Source organism: Cetorhinus maximus, chromosome 6 (assembly GCF_964194155.1).
Source record: "Cetorhinus maximus chromosome 6, sCetMax3.hap1.1, whole genome shotgun sequence".
In the NCBI taxonomy this organism is placed as follows: Eukaryota; Metazoa; Chordata; class Chondrichthyes; order Lamniformes; family Cetorhinidae; genus Cetorhinus; species Cetorhinus maximus.
The window spans coordinates 71,147,422-71,166,563 of record NC_135884.1 but is presented as its reverse complement, the minus strand read 5'-3'; the positions used below and the strand labels follow the sequence as shown (position 1 = coordinate 71,166,563).

Below are 19,142 nucleotides of genomic sequence, written 5' to 3'. Positions count from 1 at the left end.
TGCAAAGCAACGAGGAGAAAATGGTGCACATTTAAATTGAAAAGGCAAATTTAATTATTATTCTCGAGATTTTTGTGTCTTTTGCATTCTGTTACTTTGGAAAGAATAAAAGGAAATAATTACTTTTGGGATTGCCTTAGAGATTCACAGTTCTGTGAATGTTATTTTCATTCTCTTTTACCAAAAAGGTGTATCTTTAAGTAAAAAGAAACCAAAACTGACTGGGTATTTGGTTCAAGAAATTTGAATAAATGTTGGTAACTAAAGGAATCTTTTGAGCAATGTGATATGGCTTATGTGTTTTTTGATGCTGATAACCCATGTATCAGAAAGTTGTCAAAGTTTTGGTAAGCTCGATAATCATGTGGCATTTTAATCATGTGTTCTTTTTACACCATGCTCAAAGTAACTAAATAATGGCAAAGTTTTATTTTAAATGAGGGCTAAATTGTTGTTCAAATTGTGGGCTAGTTCGAGTCATTAATGTAGCATCTTTTTTAATTTTATCATCTCTCATTTGTTAATTCATGAAATATATTAAAAATGAATACCAATCATGCTGAAAATAAAAGAAGATTTGCATTGATATTGCAACTTGCCTTATCTTAAACATTTTGTAGCATCTTACTTTAAAATAATTAGGTCAATCGAGCCTGCTCCATCATTCAATAACATCATGGCTGATCTGATTGTGGCCTTAACTCCACCTTCCTGCCTGATCCCCATAACCCTTGACTCCCTTGTTGATAAAAAATCTGTCCAACTCAGCCTTGAATATATCAGTGACTCAGCTTCCATTGGTCTCTGTGGAAGAGAATTCCAAAGACTAATGACCCTCTGTGAGAAGACATTCCTCCTCATCTCCATCTTAAATGGGAGACCCCTTATTTTTAATTTGTGCCCCCTAGTTCTAGATTCCCTAGTAGGGAAAATATCCTCTCAGCATCTATCCTGTCAAGCCCACTCAGAATCTTGCGTGTTTCAATAAGATCAATTATACATCTAAACTCCAATGAGTACAGGCCCAACCTGTTCAACCTTTCCTCATAAGATAATCCCTTCATCCCAGAAATAGCCTAGTCAATCTTCTCTGAACTGCTTCCATTATTTTAATGTATCCCATTGGAGTATTACTTCCCACTTCTCCACTTTAAATTGCATCTGTCAGCTTTCTGCCCATCCCATGAACCTGTTTGTCCCCTAAAGTCTTTTATATTTTGCCGCGCTGTTTGTGAAGCCTCAAATAGCCTCCTTATTTTACCTTGTCAATAAATTGTGAGATTGTGTTCACAATACATAATTCCAAATTTTCAGATAAGGATTTGGGCCCAGCACTGACTCTGGGTACACCATTTCTAACCCAGCTCCAGTCCTATTTACCTAAATTCAGTATTTCCTGTCCATCAGCCAACCTGCTATCGATGCTGCTATATTTTCTCATACTCTCAATTTTTCTCATATCCTTCTCGTGACACCATCTAGAACACTTTGCAAAAATTCATTTACAATACATTTTCTGTATTCCAGTCACTTATCTACCCAACCAGTCACTGCTTCAAAAAATCCATTAAATTTGTGAAACATGCTTGACTTTAACAGATCCAAACTGGCTATAGTGAAAGGGGATTCTATCATAAGGGGAACAGATAGACGTTTCAGCAGCTGCAGGTGTGACACCAGGATGGTATGTTGTCTCCCTGGTGCCAGGGTCAAGAATGTCACTGAGTAGCTGCAGGACATTCTGATGGGGAGGGTGAACAGCTAGAGGTCGTGGTCCATATCGGTACCAACGACATAGGTAAAAAGAGGGACGAAGTCCTGAAGGCAGAAAATAACAAGCTAGGAAATAAATTAAAAAGCAGGATCACAAAGGTAGTAATCTCAGACTTACTCCCAGTGCCACATGCTAGCAAGATCAGAAGTAAGAGAATAGATCAAATGAATGCCTGGCTAGAAAGATGATGTAGAAAGGAAGGATTTAGATTCCTGAGGCATTGGGACCAATTCTGGGGAAGATGGGACCTGTACAAGCTGGACTGGTTACACCCCAGCAGAACTACAACCAATATCCTCGGAGGTATTTGCTAGTACTGTGGGGAAGGGTTTAAACTAGAGTAGCAGAGGGTGTGAATCAGAGTGGGGAGACACAAGAGAAGAAAACAAAAATAGAGCTGAAAGACAGATAAGTAGAAAGCAGAAATGGAAGGCAGAGGAAACAAGGGCTAGCAGCAAGTAGGGCCATAGTACAGAAAAAAGATGTGTAAAAATGTTAAAAGGACATGTCTAAAGACACTGTATCTGAATGCACAGAACATTCACAATAAGGTAGACAAATTAACAGCGCAAATAGATGTAAATGGGTACGATATGATTGTGATTACGGAGACATGTCTGCAAGGTGAACAAGGCTGGGAACTGAATATCTAAGGGTATTCAATATTTATGAAGGACAGGCAGGAAGAAAAAGGAGGCAGGGTGGCATTGTTAGTTAGGGATGAAATCAGTGCAAAAGTGAGAAAGGATATTGGCTCAGAAAATCTAGATGTAGAATCAGGCTGGATGGAGCTAAAAAGCAACAAGGGGTGGAAAATATTTGTGGAAGTTGTCTATAAGCCTCCAAACAGTTGTGGTAAGGTAGGTGATGATATTAAACAGGAAATTAAAGATGCATGTAACAAGGTGCTACAGTAATCTTGGGTGACTTTAATCTACATATAGATTGGGCAAACTAAATTAGCAATAATACGTTGGCGGATGAATTCCTGCAATGTGTATGTCAAGCAACTAACTAGGGAACAGGCCATCCTAGATTTGGTATTATGCATCGAGAAGGGGTTAATTAATAATCTTGTTGTGCAGGGTCCTTTAGGGAAGAGTGACCATAACATGATAGAATTCTTCATTAGGATGGAAAGTGAAATAGTCCAATCTGAAAGGGTCCTAAATCCAAATAAAGGAAACTATGAAGCTATAAGGGGTGAATTGGCTAGGATAGATTAGAGAACTTCATTAAACGGCATGACAGTGGATAGGCAATGGCTATTATTTAAGGAATGAATGCTTGCATTGCAACAGTTATGCGTTCCTTTCTGGTGCAAAAACACAACAGGAAAAGCAGCCCAACTATGGCAAACAAAATAAATTAAGGATAGCATTATATAAAAAGAGGAGTCATATAATGTTGCTAGAAAAAGTAGCAAGCCTGAGGATTGCGTGTAGTTTAGAATTCAACAAAGGAGGACCAAGAGATTGATTGAGAAAGGAAAAATAGAGCATGAGAGTAAACTTGCAAGGAACATAAAAGCAGTCTGTAAAAGCTTCTATAAGTATGTAAAAAGAAAAAGATTAGTGAAGTCAATTGTCAGTCCCTTACAATCTGAAATGGGAGAATTTACAATAGAAAACAAGGAGATGGCAGAGCAAATAAACAACTACTTTAGTTCTGTCTTCACAGAAGAAGACATAAATAACTTCCCAGAAATGCTAGGGAACCAAGGGTCTGGTGATAAGGAGGAATTGAAGGAAATTAATATTAATTTAAAAAATAGTGATGGAGAAATTAATGGGAGTGAAAGCTGATAAACCCCCAGGGCCTGATAATCTACATCCCTGGGTACTAAAGGAAGTGTCCATGGAAGTAATGGATGCGTTGGCTGTCATCTTCCAAAATTCTGTAGATTCTGGAACAGTCCCCGCAGATTGGAGGGTGGCAAATGTAACCCCACTATTTAAAAAAAAGGAAGGAGGGAGAAAACAGGGAATTACAGACCAGTTAGCCTGATATCAGTTGTAGGGAAAATGTTAGAGTCTGTTATAAAGGATGTGATAACAGGACACTTAGAAAATATCAATGGGATTAGACAAAGTCAAGATGGATTTATGAAAGGGAAATCATGCTGGACAAACCTACTGGAGAGGGGATCTCATTGAAACATATAAAATTCTGACAGGGCTAGACAGAGTGGATGCGGGGATGATGTTTTCTCTGGCAGGGGTTGTCTAGAACAAGGGGTCACAGTCGGAGGATACGGGGTAGGCCATTTAGGACTGAGATGAGGAGAAACTGCTTCCTGCGGAATTCTCTACCACAGATGGATGTGGAGGCCAAGTCACTGAATATATTTAAGAAGGAAATAGATTTCTAGAGGCATCAAGGGGTATGGGGAGAGAGCGGGAGTATGGCATTGAGATAGAGGATCAGCCATGATCATATTGAATGGCAGAGCAAGCTTGAAGGGGCTGAATGACCTACTCCTGCTCTTATTTTTTATGTTGCTTTCTTTGATCAATATAGTATTTCTATGTGCTCATGAATTATATCTCACAATGTAAATTACCAGACTTATCCTCCTCTCCCTTCTTGAACTAAAGAATCTGTACTCTAGTCATGTGACACAATTTGTATATTTGAGGATTATTGAGAAATTAGTGCCAGTGTTTGTACTGTCTCCTCATCAGGTTTACTCAACAGCAGAACATCTATTCAAAGTGACGGAGACTTGCAGAGTTTCTTTCTAAAGGAACCAGTTGGCTACATTTCACTTAATGCTTTAAGAATCTATTTAAATAGTAGACCGAGTCAAAAAAGCCTACTTCAAAACTGGCCAATAAAACCTTCATTACTCATACAGTAAGCTGCATAATTGAGACGGACAGGTTCTGTAGAGTGCGGATATTAAACCTGGCAATAAGCCGCACATTCTGTGCTGTACAAAACTGCTGTAAGCATATTATAAAACCTGGGGTTTGCTTTAATTTAATTGTAAGTCTTAGATCAATTACAATCTCAGACTAATTTGAGAATGCTGATCTAAAAGGAACTGTCAGCTCAGACTAGCTACAGACCATGCTGGGTGCGAGTATGTTTTCATAAGCTTCACAAAGTTTATTAAGTTTATCACAATAAATACAAATCGTGATACTCAGCAAAAATGAAATGGTAAGCAGTCGCATTCACTGTGGAGCCGCAGTCCTCAACCACCAGTCGATTAAGGAGCTCGTCTCTTGATTGAAATCTGTGTTCTTTTTTCTCCTCTTCTCAATGATGATGTGCGCTGTGGGGTCTTACATATTCTTACTTTATACCTTTTTCCAACCCAGGCACTGTTCCCTGTTTAATAAAACTCTTTTCCTAACTACCCGATTAGTTGGTAATTGCCTCATTGTCCTACCAATGCTTTACCTTGCGTTGGCATGTATTTCAAGACCCTCAGGGGCGTCAATCTCAGACTTCCCTGATACTGTTAACTCTATGGAACTCATGACTTTTGTCTTTCATAGGTCTTAGACTGAAAATCATGGCTCCTACAGGTGTGAGCCTGTGGTCTCTTACCTAACAATGGCAGCTTAAAAGGGTCAACATGTGCCGATTCTGTTTCCACAGCCCTTTTCCAGATAGGGTATATCTACAGTCTTTTACTGGACAAAGGGTCGGAAGTTTCCCTGAGGCTGTCCACAGTTTAAAGCATTTTGAATAAAGTTTTACATCAACTGAATTAAGCATTTTACATCGCTTCTTGGGATTTCATATAACACATACAAAATATTAACTAATCTTCAACTGAACTTATCCATCATGCTTTGTGGTTATGTTACATGCAGAATACAATGTTAACAGGCATTCTTAAGGCAATGATAACTAAGTTCTAACAGTACTGCAATTATAAAAAGAAAGCCTAATCCTACAGCATTAGATAAGTTATTATCTTTTGTGTCATGTCTCCAGCCTATATGTTTTAAATGCTTGTTGACAGCAGTGTAGGTAGTTAAATTTGGAAACACGTATATGCATTGATTAGCATGGACTTGCATTGATTAGCGTGGACATGTGTACTTTTCCTGTCGCAGTTTGACTTTGTTCCTGATATGCCAACAAAGTTTGTGCTGTTATCTTTTGGCTCATAGTGTACTAGAAAGATGAATTCTGATTCCAGAAACATCAGAGATTTGATGATACCTAGCAACAAAAATCTGACTTGCCTTACTACCTTCAATATTATGTCCATTTGTAGAATTTTATGCATCTATGAGACTGTATAGTGCAGTGGTTTAATTCACTGTCCTTTTTGTTTCTAACACAAAGGTTCAAATCCAGCCTAAACTGACAATCCAAAACTTGATAAGCAAGGGGGTGAAAGGCTCTAGGGGGTAGGTGGGAATGTGGGAATGCATTACAATCAGATCAGCCATGATCTTATGAAATGGCGGAACAGGCTCTAGGGACCAAGTTGTCTACTCCTGCTCCTAATTTGTATGTTCGTAAACAGTTCTTTCTAATTATAAAGTTTCCAGTTCAAATGTGTCTCAACACAAATATGATCACATAAAACTATCTGTAATTCATAGCATTGGCACTCTTCTTCAAGCACATCACAAGCATAGCTAGTATGGGGAATGATAAAATTCACACCAATGCGAAAAGAAATGTTCTTCAGAGTTTTGAGGGATACTGTCATGGCAGAGTAGAGAAACACCTACTGTGTGTCACTGCACTAGACATGGTGACGCTTTGATTTTAATGAATACAAAACTGCACTGCTGCACTCTGTGGAGGGGAGGAAAAGTGCATGTTGAATTCTTCTCCCTCCATTACTGTGATGAGTATGGTAGAAAATTAGTTGGCTTGTGGTCAGGAGATGTAGTGTCAAGTGTGAGGGGTGAAGACAAGCAGATAATTTCTTAGCAAGATTGTAAACATTTTGTTTAATTGTTTTCTATTGTTTTCTTCTACAGAAACACAAGGTGGATTTATTTTACAAACTGCGCCATGTAATGAATGAACTGATTGATTTGCGGAGACAACTTCTATCTGGTCACCTGACCCAAGACCAAATCCGTGATGTCAAACGACACATCACAGTCCGCCTGGACTGGGGAAATGAGTAAGTTAATGTAGGGAATGTGGTTTATCATTTATATTTTATGGACTGTTCATATTATTATCCATCATCCCCTTGTGCCAAATATCCTTCCAGTACTCAACAGTGCAGGGTATAAGTGAGCCTCCGACATATCCTCCAAAAGCCAAAATTGCAATCTTCATAAAAGTGATTTTATTCACTTTCACCTCAGCTATAATACAGTAATTAAATATTTAAATACTGGCAAATTGTAGACCTGCTTGAGATGCATACATAATTTATCTGAGCTTAGAAAATAGTTTTAATGTTGGGATTCAAACAATAACTGATTTTCTATGTCTAACTGTTTTCACCCAGATCAATTCTTCCCCTCCTTCACATCGTCTTGGAATTTAAACAGAATTATTTTGAGGTTGCGTGTTTTATCTAGTAGTTTTACATGCCACAAAAGCAATTACCATGAGCAATTCTTTCGTAAGCATTGGTAGGGAGTTACCTGCCCTGGTAGTAGTGGATTTGAAGGTCTCACCCTTACTCTTGACACAAGTACGTGACCTCATCTACCTCATCTGGAAGGAAGAGAGCATACCAGGGGACCTCCAAGACACTGTAATTATGACCATCTTCAAAAGAGGAGACAAGACCAACTGCGGTAACTATAGAGGGGATCTCTGCTGTCCGCCACAGGGAAAGTCATTGCAAGAGTCCTTCTCAATCGCCTTCACCCTGTGGCTAAAGTCCCCTACTGGAGTTGTGATGCGGCTTCCGTCCATCAAGAGGTGTAATGGGCATGATCCCCCACAGCAAGACAAGTCCAAAAAAAAAATGCAGAGAGAAGCAGACAGACATACGAATTGGGAGCAGGAGTAGGTCACTCGGCCCCTCGAGCCTGCTCCACCATTTAATAAGATCATGGCTGACCTGATTTTAACCTCAACTCAATATTCCCACCTACCCCCTATAACCTTTCACCCCATTATCAAGAATCTATCTAGCTCTGCCTTAAAAATATTCAACGATTCTGCTTCCACCGCCTTTTGAGGAAGAGTTGCAAAGACTCACAACCCCCTGAGAGCCCAGCCAGCGAAATGAATAAAAGTAAATTCAATTGGTATGGTTTGATTTGCAGCTCATAAATTCAGGAATAAAACCACCAGTTCTCCAGAGGTTTTTATATCAAACTAAACGAGACATTTATTAATTTACAACAAATTAAACACATACACATGGCTACAAATTGCTACTATTATAACTTTTAATAAATTCATCTCCACTAAGGCAACAATAACCAATAGACTTAAACAGATGCCAGGCAAAGCATTTTTCACCTTATGAATTCAAAATGAGATTCCTTTCAATTTGGCTCCTTTGCAGATAGTTTTGGACTTAGAGCTGCTTAGATATTACATGCCTCTGCCCTGCACACACAAACTGCTTTCTGTTATACCCAGCCTTTCCCTTTTGAATGTAAATTTTCATTGTATTCACCAGGCCCTTTGAACCCCTTTCATAGTACCAATTTTACTAGTAATATAAACATTACTTGGTGTCTCCTAGCTAGGTGCAATATTTCACCCCCAATCTTTGATTGGTTTATTCACAAAATGCAAATGCACCCTTTACCTTACCGTTTACATCTCAGAACTACGATACATCAAAGCACCCAGATTTGGTGGCTTTAATCCAATTAACACACACACAGACTAAACCTCTATTAAAAAAATAATTTCCGATAACATTATATACATTAATATCTCTTCCTGACAGAGGGTTATTGAATTTTTAAAGGCTGAGTTAGATAGATTCTTTATTGACAAGGGAGTCAAAGGTTATGGGAGTAGATCTCACTAACGCATTCAACACCATCTGCAGAGCAGGCTGTATAAGGTTTTGTGAAAAATTGGCAGTCCTCCAAAGCTCCTGTCTCATTCTTTTCTTTCATGACAGCATGCAGTGCATTTTGCAGTTTATGGCTCCACTTCTGACAGTTTCGGAATGAAGAATGAAGTGAAAGAGGGCTGTATCCTAGCCCCCACACTTTTAGGTATTTTCTTCCTTCTGCCTTCCCTGCACAATAGGTCAGACAGCAAACTCTACAATCTATCAAGACTGAAAAGCGATGACAAAAACACATCACGTCCTGATCAGGGAACGAATATCTGCAGGGAAGGCGAAGGGCATGGAGAATAAAATACTGCTGATGGTGCCGAATGATCCTTAGTGAGATCTAAGGAAGTAAAGTAGAGGGGTATGCTCTGTTCCCTACACTTCTCTTGTACATACGAATATATGAACATACGAATTAGGAGCAGGAGTAGGCCATTTGACCCCTTGAGCCTGCTCTGCCATTTGATAACATCTTGGCTGATCTTATTTTAGCCTTAACTCTACTTTCCTGTCTCTTTCCTGGCTGCCGATGCTGCACTATTCTTTCACATGGAAACTCAGCTACATAGACTCATGTACTGTCTCTCCCATGCTTGTAACTTGTTTTACCTGACTATAAGCATCAAAAAACCGTAGTCATGGGGACAGGTATTTCATCACCAACCTGATCACACTGAATAACACCCCTCTGGAAGTAGTTAGCAAATTCTGCTATCTCGGATCCACATTGGTAATCTGTTCCTTGATGTTGAGCGCGATGCATGCATATGGAAAGCGGCTACTATCTTTGGCCTGTTGACTTGTGAAACGCGCTTGGGATAACACCATGCTGACCCTTAGGACCAAGCTGATGGTTTATAAAGCCTGTGTTCTCAGTACTTTGCTCTGTTTGGCTGTGAAACGTGGGCAAAATAGAGCTGCCTGGAAAAGAAGTTCAATCATTTCTATCTTCTCTGCCAGTGGCACATTTTGGTTGTATCCTGTCTAGTCAAAATCACGCTTGCGGCAGTAAGAGTTCCCAAGTGAGTTTGAACTAATCAAACAGAGGCGGTTTTGGTAGATCAGGCATGTCTGCAGGATGGAGGATGTCCTTGACATATCCAATCCACTCTTGGCATATCCATGGCACCCCATCCACCACCTCCAACATGCAGTCTCTCCACTACCGATGCATTGTGGCAGCACTGTGTACCATCTATAAGATGCAGTGCAGCAACTCACCAAGGCTCCTCGACAGCACCTTTGAAACCTGCAACCTCTACCACCTAGGACAAGGTCAGCAGATGCATGGAAACACCACCACCTGCAAGTTTCCCTCCAAGCCATACACCATCCTGCCTTGGTACTAAATCACCGTTCCTTCGCTGTCACTGGGTCAAAATCCTGGAATTCCCTCCTAAACAGCACTCTGCATGTACTTAGATCACATGGATTTGGGGGTCGGTTAGCTCAGTTGGCTGGACAACTGGTTTGTGATGCAGAGTGACGCCAACAGCACAGGTTCAATTCCTGTACCGGCTGAGGTCATCCATGAAGGCCCCGCCTTCTCAACCTCACCCCTCGCATGAGGTGTGGCAACCCTAAGTTAAACTCACCACCAGTCGCCTCTCTCTAATGAGAGAGCAGCCTATGGTCCTCTGGAACTACGGTGACTTTCATACATGCTGCAGAATTCCCAGCCTCTGACCTGCACTTGTAGCCACTACATTTATATGCCTGATCCAGTTCAGTTTCTTGTCAATGGTATCCCCTAAGCTGTTGATATGTCCTGGACACTTTGACTGGAAATCTAAAATAAAACAGAAAATGGCAGAAACAGCAGAGCTCTTTTTCATTTCTTTAACATGGGACTTTTATCAGATTTCTTCTTTACTGAAACCACAAACAATTCGAACATTAGCATATTTACAACTTTTTCTGATTTGGTGCTTGCTTTAGCTTATGCTTTGGATGTTACTGATTTTCCTGTGTTCACACCTAAACACATGTTTTATTTGGACTGAACTATTAGGACAGCCTAGTTTTGTTCAACCTAAACTATATGTTCCAGTAACATCATTAAGAGACGCTTGTTAAGAGACAGACTGAGCAACAGCATTGTAAATTCAATCACCTCTACTGACTTGCTTCTTAATCATTACCCCCAGTAGGACAATTATATTAGTCACAGTCTTTACAACACAAGCTACTTCTGATTCTCCTCTCCCATCCATCACTGTGAAACATGCATGATCAATTGTGTGATATCGCAAACATCCGTCATAATGAACACAAGCTCTTCACACATTCAGTCATTCAGCTAAATGCTTTGTGTTCACATGGACCTGTCCCCAAACATAGGCTCAATTCCTTGCTTACATCTGCATTTCTTATTTAAATCTCTAATCACCATGTCTAAGGTGTTTAACGTTATACGGTGACAACATTATGGCCAAAATTTATACCTTGGTGGGCGGGCGCATGCCCGACCTGCTCGAGCGTAAAATGACACCCGCTGACGTCAGGCGAGCGTCCCGATGTCAACGAGCAGTCGCGCGATAATTTGGTCGGTGGGCACGCACGGGAATCAGCAGTGCACCTGGCGACAATTAAAAGCCCTGTTGAGGCCATTAAAGTCTCAATTAATGTACATTTTTCACTGCCCGTCTAACCTTATGGTTGGCAGGCAGGCAAAAAGCCCAAGCAGCCTTTGCACTTTTTGGGAAACCTCATCAATGGGCGGGATAAGGTTTCCAAAAGCAAATAATGAAATGAAAATTTTATAATTTAATTAATAATATGTCCTTGCTCATGTGACAGAGTCACATGAGGGGACATGTTTTATAACATTTTTCAATTACTTTTTTTGCAAACTCTTCAACTCCCTGAGGCACAGGCGGTGCTGAGCACTGCCGCTCGTGTTTCACAGTGGGCCGGCCTTAATTGGCCCACCAGCATCAAATCGCTTTCCAGCCTCAATCGCGGGCCAGCTTTACAATCACCCCCGCCGAACCCGCCTGCCAAGGATTAAATTCTGCCCCATGTGTAACAACAATCAGCCTTCAAATTATGGGTTACTGATCAACTAAGATTCAACAACAGGCAGGATTCTTTGCAGCAAGCGGGTGGTTTGTATATCTCATTTTAAAATTTAAATTCATACTACACATTTCGAATTTTGCAGAAAACAATGCAATGTAAGAGTGCTTAAAATGGCTTTGCATGTAGCATTGTGAATGTGTCATAACACATGACATGTCACTCAGATTAGCAGTAACATTCAAGAGAAATCTGGTTAAATAGTAACTCCTTTGAAAAGGAACTCAACAAATTTTGGGATATTTAATAATCTAGAGGAACAGATTTGGAAGACTGGAGCTGCAGACCAGGGCTTTTCATTTATGGTCATAAAACAACATTTGAGGGCCAAAACCTATAGTGCAGGACATTACCAGGATTATGAAGAGTGAAAGAGAAGACAATGATACAGATGTAGAATATATAGGAAATAATCAGGAAATAATGATTAGATGATGTCAAATTTAGATTTTTAAAGGCTAAGCTGAAAAGGTAAGGAGTTCTACAAGAGGTCTTAGAAAAGAATGGCCTGAATCTTCGGCTTGACGAGCCAGGGCAGGGCCCGCTCGTGGTGGCATAAAATGACACGCGGTGACGTTGCGCGGGTGTCCCGATGTCACCGTGCGTCATTTAGATTTTCAGTTCGGCGGGCACGCAGCCGAGTTGGCTGCACACCCGCCGAATATCAAAGGCCTATTAAGGCCATTTAACTTAAACTAATAAACTGAGCTGCCCATCCAACCTTAAGGTTGGCGGGCAGGTGAAGAGCCCAGGCGGACTTCACATTTTTCATGGAACCTCATCCACGGGCAGGGTGAGGTTTCATGAAGTGTTTATAAATTGAATAAAAATTTTTATAAAAATTCATTGACATGTCCCAGCTCATGTGACACTGTCACATGAGGGGACATCTTAAATTTTTTTTTTCTTCTTTATTAAGATTTTTTAAACTTAAACTAATCACCCTGAGGTAGCTCTGTACTTCAGGGATATTTCTGCGCTCTTCCGCGTGAAAGAGCGCAGACCCCAACTCAAGGAACGCCCCCGCCACCCGTACGGGGAGTGCTCAGTGCTTCCAGGCGCACGTCACGCTGGCCGGGCCTTAATTGGCCCACCCATGTAAAATGGCAGCGCGGAGCCAATCGGGTGCGCCAATCTGGTCCGTGCCCGCACAACCCCCCTGATGGGGGGAAAATTCTCCCCAATGAGTTAGAATAGGGCGCTGCAATGATCCTGGAATTTGATACAGTTGTTCATATAAATTGAAATATTAGACTGAGATCCTAAAATTTTAATCTTAATCTTAATTTATTTGGTTAATTACATGTTACAGAGGAGGTTTCATAGTTTAGAACTTTTGACAGTTTTTTTGTTCTCCCAATCGAGATTAAATTAGTGGAGACAGCCTGAAACATTCTAAATTATGCATAGGCTGTTGGATGGAATTAAACTGTATAGATGAATAACCATTGATTCTTTTATCCCTGATTTAATATAAAACCAAGTCTCCATAGTTAGCCTGGCTAAGCAGTATGACTCTCTGAGTCAGAAGGCTGTGGGTTTAAACTGTGTTACAGGTCTGCCCTGTTCAAAACACAAAAGCTCCTCTTGCAACTACTTGAAGATCTATCTCACCAACATCTCCACCTTAACTAACAATACTGAAAACTGTTTCTTGTTGTTCATTAATTTGCTGTATATGGGCCTTTGACAACTGATATTTAATTTGCCTGTGACAACTGTGACTACACTTCAAAAGTAAACCTTTGGTTACAAAGCACTCTTTGAACTTCCTGAGGATGTATATAAATGCAAGCTCCTTCTTTATACCACAAACTGTATTAATGGTATAGGTAGAGACTGTGTAACAAACAGCAGATGATATATAGCTAGGAATGTATTTATTTTGACCTACAAAGCTGAATTCAAGTCTAGGGCTGGACTTGTGCGTAAACATTGCCCCTTTTACTCGATGACGTTCATTATTATATAGAGGATAATTTTGCAATATAGATTGTATACTCTGCAATCGTTATACAAGAACCTTAAAAGTAAAATTAGAATAAAAAGCTTGTGGGGAGAAGATAGTGGATGACCAATGGGCCAAATACAAGATAATATAGAAGCTAGTCAAACAAGAGATAAGGGGGGAAAATGAAAAATTGCATAGTATATTATGCAAACCATCAAAACTAAGCAGGAGGGTTGTTTGAGAGGAAAGTTAAACACTAAGGGATTTAAATGGAGTTGAACGTAAGGACAATAGAAAATAATTAACATGCTAAGAATTGAAAATTTTTAACCAGGAGTGATAGTATAATGCATTCAAGCATTTATTATTAGTGGAGAGGTCCCAAATAGGTGATGGCGCTGAAAACCATTAGACACCTCAGGACAAATGACTGTACCTCAGAGTATATGGAGAGATAAGGAAGGAGGTTTGTAAACCACTGGTTCTTTTAAGGTAGTCACGAGCATGACAGAGCTTCTAACAGAAACGAGCAACTACAGGGTGACTTCAATAATCAAAACAAAATGAAAGAGCTCCTATTAATGAAATTAAATTAATAAACGGTAACCAGCATAGCTTCAGTCAGGATAGATCTTTCCTGACAAACTTTTTAGACGTTTTTTGAAAGAGATAACATCCCAAATTAATTGGGCATATCATGATGCACAGTACCTGCACATCCGAAAGGCCTTTGATAAGTACTGTTTGGGAGGCTTCTTTAAAAACTCATGTCAGTAGCTATTAAGGTTAAACATTGATTAATTACTGTCTAAGTCACATAGGGCCAGATTTTCATGGTCCTGAATGGAACCAAATGGAAGCAGGACCAGAACAAATGGCCACCTAGCGGCCCTTCACAGAGGTCCTGCCTCCATTCTCACCCTCAGCCATTTTCAAAGGGGCAGGGGAGGGAGCGGGCCCCGGAACCTGGGTAAGGAACCCAACAAGTGACAATGTTGTTAACTCATTGAGAACCCACTCTAGGTTATTTTTTTAATTTCCATGGAGGCAACCAGACTTTAGCAGCTGTCAGGTTTTACACCAGCTGTATGGAGGCATGTACTATGGCAGGAAGAATTTAAAAGGTAAGTAAAGTAGTTTTGCCTCCTTTGCAGTTCATCATTAAATGCTATAGCATGAGTTATATCTCTGTCACATTAGGGTGAGTCATGACGGTTGTTACAATCCTGGTAGGGACCTTAAAGAGAAATCCAAACACCCAGTAATTAACTGACATAGCCATGCCACAAGATTCCATATTTTTAAACAAAAACAAACTTTATTATACATATGATAAAGTAAATTAAACAAAGCAAGCGCCAATAACTTAACAGTTTATAAAGACTTATAAATTCAGTTCTGCTTTTTCCTTTCCTCCCCACCTCACACCCCACAAGAGTTCCCTTATATACTTTACAAGAATCTTGAAGGTTCATTCACTTCTTCTGGGACCAACCCAAAGATATGTCACAACCTTCTGGAATTTACTTTAGTTCTCTTCAGTATTCCAACTTTCTCCAAAGTACAAGATTTATAGGGATCCTTTCATTCGCCTTTGGCTAAGCGACCCTCCAACTTTTCCTTAAATACCTCACAACTATGGACTTCTCAGCTCTTTGTCCTGGCTATTGGCCGGTACCCAACTGCCTTTTCACAGCCTTCCAAACTAACTCTGCTGACTACATTCTTCCACAAGGCCCTGTGAGGATCACTGTAGATTTATTCCTCGGTGAGAATTTTCTCCCCATCAGTGGGGTTGGGCAGGAGCGGGCGCGGGCGGGCTTGCAGCCAATTGCCACCCACCAATCGGCTGCGCACTGCCATTTTATGTGGGTGGGCCAATTAAGGCCCGCCCAGCATAACGCGCACCTAGAAGCGATGTGCGCTCTCTGTGCGGGTGGTGGGGAGTAGGCTGAGTTGGGGCCTGCGCTCTTTCGTACGCATGCACACAGAGCTGCCTCTGGGAGATGAGTTTGAGTTTGAAAAATTTTAATAAAGATTAAAAAACATTTTTAAGACGTCCCCTCATGTGACAGTGTCACATGAGCTGGGCCATGTTAATGAATTTTATTAAAAAGTTTTATTAAACTTTAAAAACCTTCATGAAACCTCATCCCGCCCGTGGATGAGGTTTCATGATAAATGTGAAGGCCGCCTGGGCTCTTCGCCTGCCCGCCAACCTTAAGGGTAAACAATAAAGTTAGTATTTCCCCCGTTTAAGGTACAGGCCAGGCTAACGTTTATCTGCTTTTGTTCCCTTGACTCCATGAGCTTCAACCTACACAAGACCAAATCAGCAACTGCCTTCTGTGAGGAAAAAACCAGTTAAATTAAACAAACGTATCGTCTAACCCCAAACAATCAGCCATCGTTGTATTGAATGGCAGATCAGACTTGAGGGTCTTGTATTCTTATGTTCATCAATAAATAAAGGATGCTGGATCATATTGTCAAATAGCTTCAGTTCAAGTACCTGCAGGTGCTTGTTACATGGCAGTTGGGATTCTGCATATACCACAACATTATGAAAGCTATACAAGTCTTACTGGCAATTCAGAAGAAAGCAACATGGCCTGATCCATTGTGTTAAAGGGAATGAGTTATGAAGAACAACATAAGCAAGATCCCTTTTTTAACCTCAAGAAGACATGTCTTAGGAGTGACATTAATAGAATTATATTTATTTATCTATCCGACCTGGATAGAGAAAGTAAACCTGGAATAATACTTTCAGATATGTCTGTGCAGCAGGAAATGAGGGCACAGCATAGTTGTGACAAGTAAATTTACATTCGATGGCAGGAATTTTTATTTACTCAGAGGATGATTAACAGCTAAAATGCGTTGTCAGCGAGTGTGGTTTATGCCAAGACACTCAAGTCATTTAAGAAGCAGGTGCTGTAATGGGAGAATGATCAGCTTGGTATTCCAGAAGGAAATTAAATAGGCTGATGGAATATCTTCAGCTAACCTATTCTGTGATCTTTCACAAACAAAATCTAAAATATTCCACCGATAAATTGTAAAAGATAAACTAATGTTTGCTTTAGGTGCCAATAAGTCAGGCATCTTTTTTTAAGCTAATTTGTACCATCTATCTAACTATCAGCACATTATATCAAATAATTTCAAGGGGACACAAATATTGATGCCCAAAGCTATTAATTTATTGTTTTCACAGAGAAAAGGATGAATTGCAGAATTGAGCCTCAAAAACTCTGATTAAAATCCCAGAATCCCAAATTGTAAAAATAAAATTTGATTTGCTCAGTCACCATGTCAGTGGTCCTGCTGGTGATCGCTCCTCCTTCTAGCAACATTACATTTAGTTATTAGTCTCCCACTGAGCCACTGTATATATAATCAGAATTTCCATGTCATCACATCTTTTTCAGTCACTTTGCACACCTTGCTGCAACCATTTGAATTCCTCAAAGTCTCGGGTTTAGTTTTCAACCACTTTATAAGGCTGTTTATGATGTGCCATCAACCATGAAGGGCTGCATTTAGCTATTTTTTTAAACTTTTAACATGATCATTGAAATGCTCTATATTCCTGTTCCATTAAAAAAGAGCATGTGACTTTATGCTCAAAATATGGCTCAGCATTAATTTTTAAATTATCTCAATTTTTTTGTGGAGGAAGGTTCCCTTCATTGTATGTCCCAAAAGAAAATTCTGCTTGAAATGCTTACTTAATTACTTGTCATTTTTAACTACTGCAAATGATTTAGTCAATTCCTGGGCTGCCTCAATCTCTTTACGATCATTTACAGTGTTGATCATTCCGCTACTCTCCTCCATAGTTCACCTTCTGGTACTACTATCTAATGTTCCTTTGATGCTGGACTACATCTCATTGTTCCTTCTTCTATCCCATTCCACTGTGCTCCTGTGCTGTAGAATTCTCTCTCCCATTTGGGCTTGTTAACACTCTCCTTCCGTCTGAAGATTCTTAAAAGTCTACCTCACATGATTCCTTTGGTTTGAGCTTCTTACTCTCAAGTTTCCTCTCAGTGTTATCTCTTTTTCTTGGTATTGCTATGAAATATCTGTCAACATGAATACTTCAGTGCAACTGTAAGTATGTAAATATGAATAAACCATTTGCAGAAAATTAAAAAGTTTCCACAGGATAACAGGAAGTCTATTTTGCAAGACACATACCTTTTTTAACTGTTACCTAGTACTCTGCAGAATCTTAGTATTGTGGGATGGATTCAGCAAATGAAGCAATATGACTGCAAAGCAATTGCACAAACAAACTGATCATGTATGTTTAGAATCAGTTCAAAATTGCATTTTTAGTTTTCACAATTTAACCCCCAGGGTTTCCCTGATGTTGATGGAATTCTTGACAGACAAACTAAGATGTCAGCTCAACGATAGACCCATGTACTGCTGGAAGAAACTATTTTATTATTGCCACCACTGGCATCCAGCGGATGGAATATCTCAGAAACCACTTCCTAAGGAGGATTTTGGTTACCCAAGTGCACCAATGACTTCTTAAAAATTTTACAGTGTTGCTGTTGATGGCACTGATTGCATAAATTTTTTTAGATAACAGTTCTTGTTAGCTCTGTCAGAAGCCAGTTCAGCAGCTTTTCAGTTTGACCCAGATTTCTTGCATTCCAAACCCGATCATATTTCTCATTGCTCAAGGATAATGTAAATCTGGACTACAAATGTGATTTTCCACTAACCTGGCATGACACTATTCTTGTGGTTTAAATAAACACAGTCATGCAATTATAGCTGCTTGTAGGAGCCAATCACAGGACACTTGTACATTTCTGGCTTCACATTAGAAGAGTCCATTATGAAATGACAGCCTATGACCTGAATCTTGCGTTCCGAGGTTGGGCGCCCAACCTGAACACATGTAAAATTGCATGAAATGACATCAGGTGTACGTCCCGATGTCATCACGCTTGCACGCAACTTTATGGTCGGACGCATGTGGGAGTGGAAAGCGCGCCCCCCCGACAATTAAGTGGGCAATTAAGCCCATTGAGGAGGTAATTGTCAGCGATTTTAGGCGGGCCATTTTACAGTTGGCGCACGGGCCAAATGGCCAGATGGCCTACACGTTTTCACTACAAACTACATCCAGGGTGGGATGAAATGCCCGGGGTTAAATAAAATAAAAGACGTTTGAGGGATGATCTGCTGTGTAGTCTGTTGCCAGGTGCTTGCATTTATAATATTGTCACAGTTTGCAGCAGTTTACTGAGCTCATTTCATTTTTAAATTACCGCAGCTCCCTGAGGCAGCTCCACAGCAGCCGTCAGCCTTCAGGGAGTGTAAGGCCACTCTCTCCCTTC

At 40.2% G+C, this 19,142-nt stretch overlaps 1 protein-coding gene across 1 annotated transcript in view; it reads left to right on the top strand.

Annotated features, from left to right (window-relative positions):
* dock3 (dedicator of cytokinesis 3) overlaps positions 1–19,142 on the top strand; it is a 1,472,428-nt gene that overhangs the window by 587,049 nt on the left and 866,237 nt on the right. Inside the window, exon 6 of the mRNA XM_078543841.1 lies at positions 6,733–6,881. Within this exon, the coding sequence (XP_078399967.1) occupies positions 6,733–6,881 (149 nt within the window). The remainder of the gene's footprint in view (positions 1–6,732; positions 6,882–19,142) is intronic.